This window comes from Muscardinus avellanarius (genome assembly GCF_963383645.1).
Source record: "Muscardinus avellanarius genome assembly, chromosome: 5".
Classification (NCBI taxonomy): Eukaryota; Metazoa; Chordata; class Mammalia; order Rodentia; family Gliridae; genus Muscardinus; species Muscardinus avellanarius.
Genome location: NC_137790.1, coordinates 87,225,813 through 87,246,325, shown reverse-complemented (window position 1 = coordinate 87,246,325; position 20,513 = coordinate 87,225,813). Strand labels below are relative to the sequence as shown.

Sequence of the window (20,513 nt, the reverse complement as noted above, 5' to 3'; positions counted from 1 at the left end):
AGAAGTGTGCGCCACCATGCCTGGCTACCCAAGGTTTTTGAGAGATCATTTATTTATAACCATAAATGGAGTTACCAAGTTTTGGGATAAGTTTAGTGAAAGGCTTTTTTCAAAATTTCCTTTTCTCAAATGGTGCATTGCTTTTTTTTTGAAAATGTTGTCTTAAATAAGGAATTAAAATTAATCACTTGACTTTTGAGAACATCTAGTACCCTTTAACCCTGTTTTAAATTTCTTCTTAAACATGTGACGTTATATACAGTTTAAAGAAAATATGTCAGAATAAATATGCTAATTGTATAAGCTGTAAATATAAAGGTGAACCCTGCTATCCCACAAAAATATTGTTATGCAAAAGGATAATAATTCTCCAAAGTTCTAACTAGTAAAGTATGATAGAAAGCTAATGAACTCCGACATTCTTTTCTTTAGAGATAAATCACAACCAAGCAAGCAAAGACATGTTAAACTAATTTTTTTTTTGTGTATGGTACTGAGGATGGAACCCAGGGGCTATCTCTGAGCTATGCCCCCCAGCCCTATTTTTTTTATTCTTTATTTTGAAACAAGTTCTCACTAAGTTGTGGACAGCCTCAGCCTCACTAAGTAGCTGAGGCTGGCCGCAAACCACTCTCCTCCTGTCTCAGCCTCCCAATGACTAGGATTACAAGAGTGCACCACCATGCCGGGCTATGTTAAACTAATTTTAAAAGTCACCTAAGTTGACTTCAGCATAAGAGAATCTCAAATAGTGGTGAGGAAGAGAGAAGAACACATGGCTTTAAAAAACCAATATGGATTTCTGTTTCCACAACCTTACACACCATGCTTTAAACTTTAGGGTTTGTAAGAAAGCCCTGGGGTTGGTTCCCATAGTTTTCCCAGCCCTGATTTGGTCCAGCTCCCCCAGGTCAGCAGAGCTGGTTTCCCTCATCTCTCTCCTGACACTTCTGGAGATTACCTCTTCCTCTTTCTCTCTGGGTCTCTGTCCAGCCTAACACCTACACTATGGCGAGACTTCAGCAAGGCTCAGTATTTAAAGTTTGCAGTTTTCTAGAAGCTCTGAAATTATTCCTCTGTAAACCTTGAAAATAAGTCATCCCCTGCTGGGTGTGGTGGCGCATGCTTGTAATCCCAGCATTTGAGAGGTTAAGACAAGAGGAGCACAGTTCGCAGACAGCCTCAGCTACTTAGGCCCTTTGCAACTCAGTGAGACCTGGTTTCAAAATAAAGAATAAAAAATTGGGCTGGGGGTGTAGCTCAGAGGTAGAATGCCCCTGGGTTCCATCCCTAGTACCACAGAAAAAGTCGTCCTTTCAATGATCCAGTTGAAAAACATTTAGTGACTGTGTATCCTCACTGTCCACTTTCCCACTGTTGGATAAAGTACAAACTCCTGTGCAGAGCGCCACAGTTTTGCCGGGAAGTGGGGGGGCTGCCTTCCACCTGCCTTTTCGACTTACTTGGGATCTCATGCCTTTTGCATGTGCCAGTGCCTCTCACACTGTGCCCTTTGCCCAGGCTGCTGGCCCCTGGTCCCTTCTCAGTCCCTTCTCTCCTTGCTGAAGTCCAATTTCTCTCCCAAGCTCTCACTCAGAAGTTACCCTCTTTCTAAAGTCTAATCCCATTTTCGCATTTAGGTACTTCTGCAACAACACCCTCATTGTTCAAATTCCCTCCTTAAACTAAGATCACCATGTTATATTGTATTTTTGTTTTTGTGAGGGCTTGGGGGAGTATTGATGTTATTTGACAGGCTAAGTGGAGGTTCTGAAGTATGAGGGACTAAGGTTTGAATAGCAGCTTTCCTATTAACAAGTGTGTTATTCTTTCATTCTTTTTTTGGCACTGGAAATTGAACTCAGGGTCATTCTATCTCTGAGTCACACCCACAGCACTATTTTACTTTTTATTTTTTGAAACAGGGTCTTGCTTAATTGCTGAGACTGGCCTTGTACCTACAATCCTCCTGTCTCAGCCTCCCAAGTACTAGAATTACAGGCATGCACCACCATGCCTGGCTAACTAGTGTGTTCTTGAAGAAATTTAATCTTTCTCCAAACCTCAATTTTCTTGTGTGTAAAATGGACCAATAATGTTTAACACATATTTTAAAAGTCATGCCTATTAAAAATAATATACATGAGATTCTTCAAATCTCAGCTACTATTGTCAGTAAGAGTCGCAGCAGGACTAATTACATTGGGAATATTACCTTTCTAAGCACTATGAGGTGTTAAAAAACATCCTGATAGCCACTCATGCTTAAAAACTGTATAGCGCTGCAGCATTCAGATGGAGCCCTTGTTATCAGAGATGGCCAAATAAAACGGAAATGGATCTTGTAGAGATATAGCAAAACTATGTACAGGACCCAGAAATGTATAGAGAGAATGCAATTTTTTTAATTTACCCTCCACAAAAGCAGAGCTGTATAACATGTCATTTAGTTATTTCCATTGCAAGGGGACTTGAATAACAGCTTTAAAATTCTCATATTGACCGAAAAAGAGCATTGGGATTTTTTAGTTAGGAAAAACGAATAAAACTGCTTAAGATAAACACACTCCAATTGGCTGCCTTCTATCATCTTCCTTTCAAAACCTATAAATTCTACTGTGTTGATAATGTTTTAAACCACTGTATAAAGTGTGATCTCAAGTAAATAAAATTGCACAATGAAAGTATAAGCAAATATACTGTAATACTGATAGGGTTTATTTCTTGAGGGAGGGAATGCAATGTGATTTATTTTCTACAATGAGCCTACATGTCTTTTATGAAGTAAAAATACTACATATAACTTTGTACAGACATATTATCACAAATGTTTTAAGATATGTATATTAAGTTAACTGTTGAGATGTACCCAAATGTCAATATTGCATTTCTGAATGGTGGGACTATGAAAGATACTTTCCCCCTTATTTCAACTTTTTTGAGCTTTCCAAATTATTTATGAGATTGTAATGTGATATGCAAAAATACTGTATAGTATACTATTAAGTTATATAATGACAAATTTAATGGTATATTTTCTTTTCTTTTCTTTTCTTTTTCTTTTTTTTTTTTTTTTGCGGACCAGGGATGAAACCCAAGGGCATTATACCTCTGAGCTACACCCCATCCCTATTTTTTAGTTTTTTTTTTATTTATTTTTGAAATAGGGTCTTACTGAGTTGTGAAGGGCCTAGCTAAGTAGCTGAGGTTGTCTGTGAACCAAGATCCTCTGGTTGTCTGTGAACCAAGATCCTCTGGTCTCTGCCTCCCAAATGCTGGGATTACAAGTGTATACCACCTGCCTGGCGATGACATATTTTATTGAAATAATCTATTTTATTTTATTTTAAGGTACTGGGAATTGAACCCAGGAGCATTCTACCACAGAGCTACACCCCCAGCCAAATTTTGTATTCTTTACTTTTGATCTTGCTAAATTACACAGGGCCTCACTAAGCAGCTGAGGCTTAGTGAACCTGCGATCCTCTTGTCTCAGCCTCCCAAGTACTGGGAGTACAAGCATGCACCAGCACACCTGGCTAGAAAATAACCTTTTATTTTATCAAGATGAATGAACAGAAAAAAATGCCATATATTTTTATGAATGACTTATACCCTATGACCAATAAATATATGTTCAGTATAGAATTACCAAAGGGCTCTTGAGTCATCTAACATGACTACTACTGGATATAAGATATGCCTTTGTAATATCAATAATAATTATATATTAATGTCAATTAATACATAATATAAACACATTGTTATATGAATTAATAGATTGATATTAATTAAACAAGAATAACAGGTACCATTGGTGCATCAGATTCTGTAATAAACACTTTACATGAATAGTTTTATTGGATCCTAAAAATAAACCCATGAGGTAAGGTACTTGTGGTAGGCAAAATAATGTCCCAAAGATATGCCTGTTCTAATCCCTGGAAACTGTGACTATGTTATGTTTCCTGGTAAAGGGGAATTAAGGGTACAGATGGAATTTAAATTACCAGTCTGTTGACCTTGGGATGGGGAGATTATCCTGGATTATCTGAGTAGATCCAGTGTAATCTTGGGGAATATATAAATGGAAGGGAGAAGCAGAAGGAAGTCTGTCAGAGGGATGTAATATAAAAGAAACTTCTCTTTATAGTGCTAGCTTTAAAAATGGAAGGAGGTCTTGGCCTCCCCTGGACAAAACAAGGAAAAGATTCTCCCCTTGAGTCTTCAGAAAAGACATCCCTGATGACACCTTGGTTTTACTCCACTGACACTTATGATTTCTGGGAAGAACTAGAACATAATGAATTAGTGTTGCTTTATGAAATTCATGGTAATTTTGTGACAGCAACCATAAGACACACATAGAGATATATTTCAATTTTACAGGTGAGCCGATTGAAGTTTACGGCGAGTAACTGTGTCAAGGTTACACAAAAGTGGTGACACTCCTGGGCTCTTGGCTTCACTGGATCCCCAGAATACATGACTAGTACCTCCTTGCACATGAAATGTGAAAATTCGCCACCATTTCTAAGGGCCCACTCTACCTGAGTTCAGTTTTAACGGGTAGAAGTGATGTCCTTGTTTTTAGGCTTAAATTGGTCTCTCTAGTCACTCTCCTCACTGATCTGTCATGTAAAAATAACCCATTTTCTCCTTATGAGAAAAGCTCTTTAAAGATTGGAGGCAAATCATCATTTGTCCCTAAGTTTTCTCTTCTGTGGGCGAAACAATCTCAAAGTTGGTCTTTCCTATAAGATGTGGTTTAAAGCTCCAGTGCCTTCTTGACCTCTCCCTTCTGGAAAGCATCCAGACTGTCAACATTTAGCTAGCTCCCACCTTGCTTTGAATGAGTGCATTTTGATTTTTTTTTTCTATGAATTTGTTGAACTAACCTTAACCTTCTGAACTTAATTACATACTACATCTTGAACTCTTTGATGCAAATACTTCTAGAAAGCAATCAATCAACAAATACTGATTTGGATTATTTGGCCTAAAGTCTTGAAAATATTGCTTTTAAGTTCCTTCTGATATTATCACAAACTCATTCCACTCTTTGATGACGTGAATAATACCCTTCTTATTCTAGCTTGGTGGGGACTGGAAGAAAGGCCTGTTAAGCTGCAATAAGGAGCTGTTTTGGCCCATTGGCACCTTTGTAGGGAGTCTAGAGGTTCCATAGGCTGCTCCTATGCACCTTCTGAGAGGTTTTCCCGCTGGTTCCTCCTCAGCTAGGAAGGCAGGAGGAAAATAAAAGCAATGCTAAGAGCTAATGTGATCTCATCATATTTAAAATATCATGAGTGCCGGAGAACTGCACACAAGTATTAATAGCAGCCTCCTAAAATCTTTGATCATCCACAGCTTTGACTGATCCATGTGGCTGCTCCCTCGCTTCTGCAAATAATCAAGGGCTGGCTGTAAACAAATAATCCAGCCAAAAAAAAAAAAAAAAAAAAAAAAGACAAAACCTGGACTTCTGCAGTTGCATAATGATGTGCGCCTGGTGAAAAACACATGAGCCCATATTTCATCCATTTCACCCTCTGCGTCTTTCCTCAGGAGAGGTAAGGAAGATAAAACATCTTTATAGGTTAGTATGTAAATGTTCAAGGAGTTAAGTAAATTGCTCTGTCAAAACCGGCTTGAAGACTCACAGGCATTTGAACACAAAGCAAAAGATTTGCACTTCCTTTATAAATGTCTATAGGAGTAAGAATAAAAATAGAGAATAACACAATCAATTTCTTTTTCCCCCCAAATTCCATATATTTGAAAAAACAGTTTGATATTTTTGGGGAAACAGGTGCAGACAGTTTGGACTGTTGGGTACTGCAGGTAGGTATGTTTTGGGGTGAGTACTGGATGAGGAGAAACAAAGCCCAATTTAGGGTACAGTATGAAGACTCCAATGAGGAGGACTTTTAACCCTGCCATAGTGTAGTTGCAGCTGTTAAACCTTTCTGCTTTGGAAAAGCCAAATATCCGGGCTGTGATAAGGACTGCCTCACAGGGCTCCTGGAAAGACTAACATAGGAGCTGGACATGATGTCATGCTCCTGTAACCCCAGTACTTAGGAGGCTGAGACAGAAGGATTGCAGGTTCGAGGTTAGCCTCAGCAATTTAGCAAGGCCTTTAGCAACTTAGTGAGACCTTGTTTCAAAGGAAAAAAGTAAAAAGGGCTGGGGGTGTCTCTTGGAGGCAGAATGCCCCAGAGTTCAATTCCCAGTACCAAAAAACCCAACTCAAACAAACAAACACCAAAACAAGAGAAAGAAAAAAGAAGAAAGAAAAAAAAAAACTTAGAATGGCTTCCTTTTTACATGTCTTATATAAATGGTAATACACTATATGCTGGGACTGCTGAGCATACCAGGGTATTCAAGAGAGAAGGCCCTTTCATTTTCAGAACTGTGTGCCCAGAGCTTTGCTAGTTTCTGTTGTTCCTTTTTCTCAGTATATCCATTCTGCTCAGGTTGGAGGAGGGGAGGGGAGTGGTGGTTGGAGAAGCGAGCACCAGTGATGGGAAGTGTTGTCACATCTGTGGCATCTGACTTTCCCGGGGCCACCTGCTTACCCACAGCTGTGTGCTTCATGGCCCCAGCTGGTGAGCAGTGAATATCCCGAGAGTGCTTGGCGCCTGCCCTGCAACTCTCCCTCCCTAATTCCTACCCTGCCCCTTTGGTACCATTTCAGCTGGAGTCTTTGACCCCCTATTTTAATCCTGCCTTTAGATTATAGATTTAGAATCTCTGGTATTCAAGACCCCCAATATCTGCCTCTTGAACCTATGTGGAACCAGTGGAAGGAATTATCTCCACAGCTTTAGTCCTGGAGAATCCAACCCGATCATGGCGAATTGGTCCTATCTTGCCATCTTCTAACAGAGGGATTTGGTCGGATCCCATGCATCATTGCTGGGGTGTCCTACAATTTTTATCCATCCCCCAGATTTTCAGTTTAAGAACCTATGTATAGAGCAAAGATCCTATGAGAACCAGATCCCACTTGCCACGCCAACCAGAAAGCCTTTTATTGTCAATGCTTTGTTGGCAGCCGAAGGCAATGTTTTCCTCATGCTTGTCATGCAATGATATTCAGCAACGGTTGTTTATTGAAAAAACCTACTGTGTGCCACGAACCTACAGCTTGCTTATTAAATGCTGATAGCAACCTTGCAAGATTTTCAAAGGAGGAAGCAAAGGATTAAAAAGATTAACTTGCCCAAGGTCACATGACTAGTAAGCTAGAAAGCGGCACAGCCGGTTTTGATGCCAGCTCGGGCTATACCCTGCTGCCTCCTTCTATAAATATCTACTAAGGGCTTAGTTCTTTGCAAGATATAGTTCTAGCTTCTTAAGGACTCAAGCTACACTAGGCCTTCTGGGGGAACTCCTCATCGGCTACTCCATGGGCCTAGCTCCAAGAAAGCTAACACTCCAGAGCCTGTTAATTGCCCAAGGGCTTTTGGGAAAGGTGGTCAGCTTCTGGCAGAAATGAAGCACTGTTGTGGTCCCTTTGAAGGGCCCGACAGGAAATAACTTGCTTCAGTCTCAACTGCCGAGGGACATGTTCAAGTGGATGACACTCAACAGGTTTGGAATAGCACATTCTTCAAGTGCTCTGAGTTTCTGACCAACAATAAAAACCTTCCATAGTTAGACTTCTCTTTCTGGACGCTCAGTGACAGTGGCTGTGGAATTAGGTATTTTTCAGGTGTAGAGTCCATATATTCAAAACTGTCCACAGAGACTTACTCTGGAAAATTCATGAAGAATTAGGTATCAGAAGACTTGAATGGGACCCTAGTCTCCGTTGTCCCTCTGAGGAACTGCTAGTCCCTCTCCTTCTCTCCTAGTTGAACACCCTCCCTCTATTCATTGTTTCTCTCTCTACTCTGTAACTCTGGGAGATATATGCCTTTTTTTAAAAAAAAATTCCTCTTTTGTTAAGGCCAGCTCACGGGTGTGAGATCTGTGTAGTCATTCTGGGCCCCATACTTAGGAAAACTTAGTTTAATGCTCTGTCCCAAACAGTTTTTGAACAAGGGGTCATGCATCTCAATTTTGCCTTGAGCCATGCAAAATCATACAACCAGTCCTGCTCCTTGCTGTGGACACTGAAAAAGGGAGAAGACTTAGAACAGACCAAGTGTGAGTGGGTGGTGTACCTGTGCTTCCCTCCTTCCAAATGCAGCCGGCATTTTAAGGCAATCCACAAAGGTGGACACACTCACAATGGCTCCATTAGCTTCAGTTTCTTCATCTCTAAAATGGGGACAGTAGCATTTACCCTTGCATGTTAGGAGCATTGAGTAGGGTCATGTATAAAGTATCTATCAGACCCCCAGCCCTGTTTTTTATTTTGAAACAGGGTCTTGCTAGGCTGATAAGAGTCTTACTAATTGCTGAGGCTGTTTTCAAACTTGCAATCCTCCTGTCTCAGTCACCCACGTACTGGGATTACAGGTGTCCACCACTATGACTGCAGTGCCTTACACTAGAAGTTTGCAAAATTAAATCCAGGAGAGTCAGCAGGTACATCAAACAGACCTTAAACTCTGGAATGAAGGTTTGTCAGAAATCAAATCAGTCTCACTTCGTTTCTCCTAGCTTTAGTCCCTTTATCTGTATTTGCAACATTAGAGTGCTAATATTTACCTAATTGCTTTAAGTAATTTAATATATTTTAGAAACCTAGTTCACCACCGGGCATCTAGTAGGAACTATAAAATGGGTAGTAGTTCTTATTTGGTTCCCTTACAATACTGCTTCTTTACTAAAAATGGTCCATTTATGGATGATATTTGGAATATGAGCTTTAAAGTGTTTTATATTTTATATAATTTCCTCTATACTCTATGACCTACTAAATATAATTTCTTTGTATATGAAAATAATTTTATAAAAATATTTGGGGAAGCCGGGCGTGGTGGCGCATGCTTGTAATCCCAGCATTAGGGAGGCTGAGACCGGAGGATCGCGGTTTGTGGACAACCTCAGCTACTTAGTGAGGCCCTCTGCAACTCAGTGAGACCTGGTTTCAAAATAATGAATAAAAAATAGGGCAGGGGGTGTAGCTCGGAGGTCAAATGCCCCTGGGTTCCATCCCCAGACCCGCAAAAAAAAAAAAAATTGGGGGATATTATTTTTCCTTCTTTGATAGCTTAAAAATCTGGCAATTCCATGAGTAGATAGTGAAAGGGACCAAAAACAACCCATCACACATGGCTTATCTTGCTACTGCCTTGGGTCTGGTTCTTGCTCCATCAACAAACCTATTTCATCAGGGAAATAACTTGGCACAACTAAACCACCTTCCCTGGCAGCAGCCAATACAGAGAGGCCACTGGGGGAAGACTTTCCGGAAACCTCAACAGTTGAGTCATAATTTGACACCTCTTAGGACTCAAAGAGGCCTCAGAACTGTGACTTTAAACCATTTGGAAATTTGGGTCCCTTGAAGAACCTTCTGGTAGTTATAGACATAGACATTCTTTCCAGAAAAACACATCCAGTATTTAAGGTACAATTTGAAGGTGCTCTCAAAACCCCTGAAGTCCTGGACCCCATATTAGGAATTCTTATTAGAACAGTCCAGGAAACTGTCTTGGCAATGTGAAAGGATCTAGTTTCCCAGTGAGTTTTAGCCACAACTAGTCACAGTCCCTTGGTGAAAACAAAACAAACAAAACAATTACAACTCCCTATATTTAACCTCGAGGTTATCCCTAAGGACCCAGTCCCAGGCAGTAATGGTAACGGCTTCCAGCCAAACAGTGACTACTCTTTGGAGAACCTAAGTTCAGCTCAGTAAAATGAAGCCTTATTTGATAATATCGTTTACATTTCCAAATCCTGGGTATCAAGCTTTCTTCCTATCCCTTGTGGCCCTTCCTAAGTTTAGCAGCTGGTGTAATGGGGTAACCATGGCAACAACCACCTGCCTATTTAAAACCAACTCTACTGCTAAATAAGGAAGCCTGAGGAAAATGGCTGCTTGCCTGCCTCTCCGTGGACAAACTGAGCACTCCTGGGTATTTTGGACATTAATAAGCAGGTAGGAAAGATGCAGCATGGTCCCAAAGTTCTGACTAGGAAGAGTCTGATGACCTTTGTGAAATAGAGGGTGTTCCTCTGTGTCTGCATTTCCTAGACAAGCACATGGATTTAAATTCAAATCCATGTGTCTATCACACAAAGTAACCACACCACCTTGACTTCAACCAGGTGAAGAGTGAGGTGTGAACCTAAGATCCAAGAGTAGTCTTGTTAATGGGAAGTGGAAACGAAACCAGTTCTACAGATCACAGTGAATGTGTTCATACTTTGCACTGAAATGCACACTACACGTTCTTCTAACAGATGTATTTTTCCAATTGTACTTAATCACGTGGATGACTGATGATTGCTCTATTCATGTGATATGTTGACTTTTCTATTGTTTTTTAGAATATAGAGAAATTTCTCCCTCCCTCTGCTTCCTTGTTTTCTACAAACTACTGAGATTTTGCTTCTTTCCCATGCCAAGAGACCATGCAACCAGCCACACTGGCTATCTGTCTCTTTTTGCCAACCTAGAAAATATATTGTTGTTTTCTGGGTCTTGGATGGGGCACCTCTGTCATGAGAAGACCGTCCATACCAAGTTCCACGCTCTTGCTTTGTAATCCCTTTGGTCACCTCTATCCACATCGCTCAACACAAGGCCATTATGCACATCTGCGTTCCATCCAGTTTCCACCAAAGGGCAGTGCGTGCCCAACACTGGTATTCAAAATATAACGGAACACTCTTCATACCAGAAAAGTGCCTGGAGTGTAGTATGTCTTCAAAAGATACTGCTGAATTAACGAATGAACAGGACTCATGGGCTTCACAAGTGTATGGCACAGGTGTGCGAGTATGTGTGAGGGTACTTGTGTGGAAAGAGGACCTATTCCTGTGGAATGGGTGGAAGAGGAGTATTCTAAAAGTGATTATGTACACATAGTATGTTAGCACTGTGTGTAGTGACTGTGCAAGGATCTGTGTGTGAGAGCAAGAGGGGACATGCTGTAAAGAATGCTACATCCTCATAAAGTTAGCTTAGCTGCTATTAGATCCCACGAGAGTGCCATTAGCTCACTCTGCTCAAGGCCTCGTAGCTTCTTTATGTTTGGTTTCTGATCCTTAAAAAGACTTGCTGCTTCTTAGCTAACCTCCTGGGTTGTGGGGTCAGGGCAAAGAGAATTAAAAAATGGCGAAGTCTTTGTGGTTGCTGGGCTTTGAATTACTGTGCTCATGTAACACTCTCACCTCTGCTTTGAAGAGAATTCTGTGGGCTAAATAAAGGTCTGTTCTCTCAGGTTCAAAGATCAAGTCCAAATTATTATCGCCTCCCCCTTCCCCACCCTACTGAGGTTGGGGGCAGGAATCCAGTAGTGATCTTGAAATAGTACAACCAAATGGAAAGAGAAAGGATAGAACTCAGGCAGTGGGAAGAAAAAGCAAGAAAGAAGGAAGAAGAAATTTGGCAGCTATATGCCGGTGGCAACTCAGTTCTGGCATCCTCTCGCATGCAAGAATGGGTTGGTTTTCTTTGCAAATAACCTGGGATTCTCTTTCTTTTCATTTAGGAATCTAACATGCCGACTGCATGGGGCACCGGGGCTGAGGAGCCTCTGCTGCTGCCCTCTGTCGTCGGGGAAGGCAGAGGTGACCCTCCCAAGGCCTCCTTCCACCCGCCCTTCCCCTCCCCAGAAGAAACGCAGGACTGCAGGAGGCAGGCGGGGAAGGAGTGGTGCGTTTAGAGGAAGCGGCCGAGCCCCAGGAGAGGGTTTCAGTTAGCCAAGAGAAAACTCCCCTCCTGCAAAGGAAGGTGCCCCGCGCCCCCTCCCACCCCAACCCCCCCTCCCGCACAAAGCCTCTGGGAGGGGCCGGGCGGCTGGGTTGTGGCAGGTTTCTGACATTTTTTTTCTTGGAAATGGAAACCTTCCTTCCGGCAACGTGGCAGGAAAGCAAGTCCCCGGGCGGCCCGGGCCAAGAACATTTGGATGGGAGCAGGTGTGAGGCCTCGGGCTGGGCTGCGCGGGGGCAGAGCGTGCGGGGCGGGGCACCGAGCAGCCGGCGTGCGGCCCTCTTACCTGCTGTTGAATTTTTCAGGGTGCTTCTCTCTCATCATGTGGAATCTGTGTGCAATGGAAGCATCCTGAAAGCGAAAGAGAAGAAGACAGATGCCGAGTTAGGTGGTTAGGGCCCTGCAGTGTGGAAGGATGCACAGGCGCCCTCACCGAATCCCCATCCCCCAGGGGAGGATCCATGTCACAGAGCAGCTGGAACAGAGGCAACTTCAAGTCCGAGGGTGCAGTCCGAGGAGTGCCACCAGTGCCCCTCCAGCCTACCCTGGTGGCCTCCAGAGCCCCTGCAACTGGCCCTGCCCCAGGCCCAGCGAGGAGAGAGAGTGGGGTTTGGGTACTTGGGAGCAGGAAGCCCTGTCTTCTGAGGAGCAGGAGGGTCTCTGAGCCAGTGGAGAGGAAAAGCCTGCCTGTGGGGCTGGGTGTGAGTCTCTGGAACTGCCTTGTCACATTAAGTAGTCTTTAAAAATACTTTTTTATTTTGGCATATTTTGACGCACAAGAGGTTGCAAAAATAGTACAGAGTTCTATGTCCCTTTCACCCAGCTTCCCCAGTGATAACGTCTTACATAATACAACAGTGCATTGTCAAAACTAGAAAGCTGATGTTGTTAGATGCTATTATATATTAACTCTTAATCATCCTTACCAGAAATAATGAGTGCATTGGATAACATGTCTAGTAGATAACTTAAAAACATTCTAAACTTCTAGCTTCTGCTTCTTGATCGGTCCACCCAAAGGACTGCCAGGGTGTGGAGTGTCAAACTACACCTGTGGACACCTTGTCTCCTGTTGGTGTGTCCTTTGGCTGCCCTCAGAACTCACCATGAGGAGGCTTCATGACACCGTGTTTCCAGGTTCTCCATTCTCTCATCAAACTTCTTAGCCCTGAGTCCTATGAGCAGCCCACACCCCCACTGTGAGCCATCTCATGATTTCCTGAGGTTGTTTCTAGTATCTAGATTCTGGTAGCTCCAATTCCTAGCTCTAGAAACAACCCTGAGCTTCAAACTTCAACCTGAACTCAACTTTCCTCAAGTCTGGTCTTCCTCCCTCATTATTGGTCTCATTTTCCAACAGAAGAATGTGTACCACCCCCTCAGCACTCAGGCCCCATGCCAGCGCTCTGGGTGCAGGTGCTGGGCTTTAGAAACAAACAGGCTAATTGGGCTGGAGATGGGGGGCGACCCAGAAACAAGGGAGCTGATTCAGATTTGTTCAGGAATGACAACAACAAAAATACAGACCCATTTACTGGAATATGTGGCTAAAAGACGATTGAAATTCCATACAGCAGATTTTCAGCTAATGCATATTCCATTTCTCGATAAGGAAACTCTACAAAAGAACATTTCTGAATGCTTATTTAAAAAAAAAAAAACATCAGGAGATACAACAGTTCAGTGAAGAAGGTTTTTTTTTTTTTTTTTTTTTTTAGTGTGCACTGTGTGTGGTGAGTCATACTTGGGATGGGAGTGATCCCAGCCAACAGCCACCATTTGATACGTGGGGATGGCAAGACAAGAAGATGGGCTTATTTTGTGGTTGGCAAATATTCCTTGCTGAAATAATGTCTTGGGAGTTATACTTTAGCTACTGGCGTACTTTTTAGTGTTTGTTTGTTTGTTTGTTTGTTTTTTGGTACTGCAAATGAAACCCAGGGGCTGTTCTACCTCCGGGCCTACACTCCCAGACCTATTTTTTTTTTTTTTGGTGGTACTGGGGTTCCTGGAAGCCCTTCTACCTCTGGGCTACACTCCCAGACCTATTTTTATACTTTTTAATTTGGAAACAGGGTCTCTTAAGCCAGCGCGGCTGGCTCCAGCGCGGCTGGCTTTGAACCTGCGCGATCCTCCTGTCTCCGCCTCCCAAGCGCAGGGATTACAAGCGTGCACCACCACGCCCGGCCTCCCAGACCTATTTTATAAATATATTTTTTTAATTTGGAAACAGGGTCTCTTAAGCCAGCGAGGACTGGCTTCGAACCTGCGTGATCCTCCTGTCTTCGCCTCCCAAGCATGGGGATTACAAGTGTGCGCCACTACGCCCGGCCAATCATACTCTTAATATGTCTTAAACTAAAAAGTAAGCCAGGCGTGGTGGCGCACGCTTCTAATCCCCGCGCTTGGGAGGCGGAGACAGGAGGATCGCACACGTTCAAAGCCAAGCTCAGGCACTTAGTGAGGAACCCCAGTACCACACACACACACAAAAGAGACTGGTTGAGGTCCCCCTGTGGACACCTGGTGGGCAGTGTGCAAGGCGGAGGAAGGCCTCCCTCCCACCCCTGCCCCTCTACAGCCTGCACAGCTTCTCTAGGTGACAGCACTGCATGCTCCCAAACCTTGCACACTCCCCTCACTTTGAGCAACTCTCAGTGAGCAAGCAGCATGAGATTAATGTGACATTTGTCAAATGCTTCTCTAGAATTCAAGAAAACATTCCATCTACTTGTGTTCCTTTGAAGCACTAATTTTCTTCTGTCAGAAAAAAAAAAAGAAAGAAAAGAAAAAAGCAATCATATATTGCCTGGCACGATTTGTGCCTTGGCCATCCCTCTTCCCAGTACAGCTGCAACGGGCTCCTGGGTTTTACTTCTCTGGGATATTTGCGTAGGCCCCTTCCTTTGTGTAGTTCTGATTGTTCTTGGTTTTTCTATAACCAGCTTTTGCAAGGCTTCTTTTCACAAGGACCAGCCTTTCCAATAGTATTAGTTTAGCATGTGGTTCCTAATTTGACAATGTAATCTCTTGGCAAATACATAAAATAGCAAGGGAAAGCCAAGCAGCAATTTTGCTGTTAAGTCCTGAAGCAGAGATGATGGTCAAGACGCTGAGCGTGCTGCTCTACCTGGGATACAGAAGAGAGTCAAGACTCACTTTTGCTCTCTTGAGCATCTGTATCAAGCACCGAACTTGACATATTTACAATCAGTAGTGATTTCATTTGAATTTCAGTACTTTTTTTATTGATTATACATTGAAATAATATTTGGGAAACATTGGATTAATTCAAATACATCATTAAAATTAATTTTATCTGTTTCTTTTTGCTTTTTTATGTGGCTACTAGAAAATATTGTTACATATATGGCATATACTACATATCTATTGGACAGCATAGGCCTAGACATTCCAGCATATCAGATTCCAAATACTGGCTACTATACAAAAATGTCTACTGTCTACTAGATATGTATATCAATAAAAATTACTGAGATACTTGAAATTCTCTTCTTTATATCACACTTTTGAAATTTGGTGTGTGTGTGTGTGTGTGTGTGTGTGTGTGTGTGTATATATATATATATATATATATATATATATATATATATATATATATTTTTTTTTTTTTTTTTGGTGTGGTACTGGGGTTCCTGGAAACCCTTCTACTTCTGGGCTACACTCCCTGACCTATATTTATTTTTTATTTTACTTTTTTAAAATTTTACTTTTTTATTTGGAAACAGGGTCTCTTAAGCCAGCGCGGCTGGCTTCGAACCTTCGCGATCCTCCTGTCTCTGCTTCCCAAGCGCGGGGATTACAAGCGTGCACCACCATGCCTGGTGTTTGGTGTGTATTTTATACTTATACCCCATCTCAATTTATATAAGCCCTATTTCAGGCACACAGTAGCCACAGATGGCTATTAGGCAAGACAGGGCTGTCATTTTTAGTAATTTATGGGGATAAAAAGAAGGAAGACAATAGAATTGATTATTTGAAATTTGGATTGTTCTGACAACTTATGGAGGATTGGGAAGTCAAAACAAGTGTGGACCTCTTATCTACTTATCTAAGTCACTTCTTAGTGAGTTCCATTGACTTAGTACCTTTCCAGATGACAGATAAGAACCAGATACTGATAGAATCTGAAAGTTTACAGGCAATCGATGTCTTATTGACAAATTCTCTAATGGGTAGCAGTCTTGTCATTGGGGAAAACTTGGCTGGTGAACTCTAGTAACATTCTGTAAGGTAGAAAATGTTGCTTGGGTCAATGTGATGATGACACTGGGTTTTCCTTGACCTCTGGGCTCCCCTAGCATCTGAAATAGATTTCATTGATTCAGGGGATTAGCTGTTCACCTATCTGGTTAAGGCTCAGTGAAAGCAGAGCCTGTGAGAAGTTCAGAGTTGTGCATTCTCCAGGAATTATTCTGTAGTCCAAACTTCCTGTCACTGATACCTGGTCATCCTGATATTTCTGCTAATCCAAAAATAGAGAACAGGGAGGAGGAAGCCAGAGAAGTCAGAGGAAGTGGTGTCTTGGATATGACTATGCTTAATATCTCTTGCCAGTGGATATTCTCAGAAGGAATGATACATCCAACTAAGTTAGGTCTTCACAGCTGGCACATGGATGGGGATGCGGTGGCCATGAGCCCATAGTCACTTCCTGGAAAGGCCAGGTGAGTCTGTCTTATTTATCCTTGCATCTATTAAATGGGTTCTTTTGGATCAAAGGGACTGTGTAAATTCATCAGGGCAAATTCCCATCCATGACACCCTACCAGCGGTCACTGCCATCATCTTTATACCTGAGAGCCAGCAGCCATTTGGCACCAGTAAGATATTCCCAGTCCTTCAGAAAAGGCAAAGACTTTGCAGGGATCTCTTTGCCAAAGGAGTCTGACTTTATTTAATTGTTATAAGGTGGTAAAACTGGGTTGGTTTACATACCTACTTCTCCTCTTACAAAGTTTGGGAAGTCAAATAGGGAGCAAGACCTTCTGCAAATGTCAGCCCCAGACTCTGTCAGGGTTGCGTGTTGGTTACTTGTTTTCTCAAGATTTTCCCTTTACAACTTTTAAAGAGCGAGCACACAAATCTTGCAAACATTTTATTGAGAGAAGACTAAGGGTGCACCAATGAGCTGAAACAGTCTTGGCTCCTCACTCCTGTATAATACATGCACAAGCTAAAGGCATATGAAAAAAATTCATGAGTAAGATACTTTGAAGTTCTTCATAATTTGAAAGATAGATTGGATATACGTATCTTGACCACTGAGGATGATGGAGAAAATGTTTATGTATGTTTCCTTGGATGGACTGCCTGCCTGCCTGCCTGCCTGCCTGCCTGCCTTCCTTCCTCCCTCCCTCCCTCCCTCCCTCCCTCCCTCTCTCCTTCCTTCCTTCCATCTCTTCCTTTGTGAGAATGAATTAGAACTATGATTACTAATCAATCTTGGTGCTTAGCTCTTAGCCAGTCATCTAGTAAGGGGAGGTTACCTATTTCTTTTTGGTGTGTCCATCTATAGTATTTGCAAACATTTATCTCTTAGTATTAGAGAGTACCATATTATGCAGCCACTGTGCAGAGTCAGATAGAACCATGTTTTTGTCATCCAGAGCTGAGTGTGTTAAGAAAGGGAAGATGTGGGGCTGACTGTGAAGGAGCCATCACTGTACCCTGCCCTCTATCCTGCTGCCAGCTCTCTCCTGGCTGGCTGCTCTCCTCACCTTCTAGCTTCCTTTTCCCTTGTTTCTTTCAGTTTGGTTTCTGTATGCTGAAGAATGCCCTCTTTGCTTGGCAGTCTTTACTCTCTGAGGACCTGATCAGGACCATCTGCATCAGAATGGTACCAGGGACTTGTTAAAAATTCAAATTACTGCCAGCAGTAGGCCAGAGACAAGCCAGTTCTGTGTGTGTGTGTGTGTGTGTGTGTGTGTGTGTGTGTGTGTGTTACTAGGGACTGAACCCAGGGGCATTCTACCTCTGAGCTTATACCCCCAGCTCTATTTTTTATTTTTCATTTTGAAACAGGGTCTCACTAAGTTGTGGAAGACCTCACTAAATAGCTGGGGCTGGCTGTGAACCTGTGATCCTTCTGTCTCAACCTCCCAAGTACTGGGATTACAAGTGTGTGCCACCATGCCTGGCTCCAGTCTTGAAATTTAAAAGGGCTGGGGATGTAGCTGTAAAGTATTCCTGGGTTCAATTCCCAGTAAAACACACACACACACACACACACACACACACACACACACACACACACACAGTCTCGAAGCTTTCTCAGACCTACAGAGTGGAACTGGAATCTGTTGTGAAGAGGGAATTTACGTATCTATCAGATATGCTGGCCAGCCATCATGAACCAACTTTGAGGACTTCCCCCCAATCTACCCCCCACCCCGCCATCTTCTCCCCAGCTTTGGTTTTGGCAGCATGAAGATGGAAGGTTCTGTGTAGAAGCCACTTACTGGCTATAGTTCCTCTTACAAAACACAAATGCATAATGATTTCTCCAATAAGGAAACCGGGCCTGGTATGTCAGAAGTACTCAATACATGTTAGCAAGTTATACTCTGGTTACTAGAGAAAAAACACTGAGGTTTGGTCAAACTGGTGACGGGAAGCCCACGCTCCAGGAGCCCCTGATGGCCAGTGCTTCAGCCACAGCTGACCGGCGGAGCTGAGGACTAACTGCAGCGCTCTGCTGGGGGAAGCAGGGCCTGAGCAATCATTCAGAAAAGGAGAGGGGCCTGAGGGCAAGAGGAGGAAGGGCGGCTGTACAGATCCCATGAAAGGACCAGAAGAGGGCTCCAGGGAAAGATATCCTTTCCAACTGAAGTCTACTCAAGGGGTAAGCCAGCTTGGGGGCACAGGGACCCCTAGATTTGCTCCTTGTCCACTGCTGCCAGATCATAGACCTGGCAATGCTGCTGTCTTCTGTTTTAGTCACAGAAGAAGAGCACTGGTTTAGGAGTCAGAAAATGAAGGCAAGTCTCTTAATCTGAATCTACGTTTGGGGCTGGGGGTGAAGCTTAGTGGTGGAGTGTTTGTCTAGCTTAGATGAGGCCCTGGGTTCAAACTCCAGCACCACAAAAACAAAACAAACAAAAATGGAATCTCTATTTCCTTACTCATAAAATAGAAATAATAATGCCCTTCAACATGATTATAAGAATGAAAAAATTTGTACAGATGGTAAATTTTAAATCCTTTTGTAAATAGAAGGTAATATTATTTTAGCCCTTTCCTCTTTCATGCCTTTTCTTTTAGCCTTCTTGCTAAAAAAAATAAAACCCTTTCCTTACACTTGCTATCTACTAGTAGCTCTATACTAGTCCCTTTCCTTTTTTTAATTACCAAATTTTTCAAGAGGCACAGGTGAGGATGTGAGAGGTGGTTAAGGAGCACAGGTGTCAGACTGGGGCCAGATATTGGCTGGGGGGATTCCTATGCCCCAGGACAGGAGGATAGCATAACCTCAAGGTGGGGAGACAGAGAGGAAGGACCCTGGCTCCAGGGTAAAGTGCAGACATTCGTAATCTGGTTCTGCCTCTTATGTGTCAAGAGTCTTGAAGCCTTCTCTGTAAATGGGGATGTTGGGACAATGACATCTGCAGAAAGATTGGAAGGAACTAGAATCCGAATTCATAAGACCTAATAGAGTGGAGCACACCCAGTAGTGCTCAATAAATGCTAGTGTCTTTGCTGCATTCCCTCCTGAATGCTAGCTGCGTGTATAGATATGATTAATCCCTTCACTGCCCCCGACCCCCTCCTGTCCCCAACAGCTGGGGAAGCGGTGCCCACTCAAGGCCCTCTGGACCAGAGGCTGAGTTAGCGAGACAATGGACTGAGCCACACTCACTGTGCTGGGCTGGGGTATGCTAGAGGAACATGGTTCTGTCCTTGTGCCTCTGTGTGTGTGTGTGTGTGTGTGTGTGTGTGTGTGTGTGTGTGTGATCAAGAGAGAGTACATGCTCCTGTTTAGTAAGCCAGGCACATTGTCCCAGCCCTGCAATCAAAAGCACACCAGTGAGGTGAACACAAAGGGGGTGTGGGACATTAAGGGAGGACCATATCATGTCCTTTCTTGGGATCAGGATTCGCAATTCCTGAAACTCATGTGAGAGTTCCCTCCTGTCCCTAGCCCTTGGTTATTTCTCGGGATTGATTTTCTTTAACTCCTTCAAATTACTGGAAGGGTAAATATGTCTTTTGAAAATGTTCTAGAATTTTCTTTTACTCAATTAATGTACTCAGATTTAGTTAAATTTATAAGGAAAGAATTTCCTCTATAATTAAGAATAGAGAGTTGTGGAGACAGTGTCCTCCACACCCAGATTTGAAGATGCTCAGACCCAAATCAGAGCTTGGCAACAGGCAGGATGGGCAAAGAACAGGGGTCCAGAGTGGATGATGGAAGACAAGAGCACTTCTTGGGCATTTCTCTGCCATGCAGAAAGGCAACCAACTCACCACGCCAATAGAGAAATAGTTGTTCATGATGCTGTACGGGACCTGGTCCCCGTTCTCCACCTCCTCTCTGGGGGTGACTTCCAGATACCAGCGGTCCAGCATCACCAAGGGGCTCTGCTCAATGTCCTTTAGGATTTTGGTCAAGCTTCCCCCTTCATAACCTGTGGAGGATGAC

General features: G+C 43.0%; 1 protein-coding gene across 1 annotated transcript in view; it reads right to left on the bottom strand.

The window, feature by feature from the left end:
- Positions 1–20,513, bottom strand: part of DGKG (diacylglycerol kinase gamma) — a gene marked incomplete at both ends in the record, with an annotated part of 164,082 nt that overhangs the window by 78,849 nt on the left and 64,720 nt on the right. Inside the window, 2 exon segments of the mRNA XM_080696557.1 lie at positions 12,132–12,196; positions 20,339–20,499. Coding sequence (XP_080552683.1) covers positions 12,132–12,196; positions 20,339–20,499 — 226 coding nt within the window.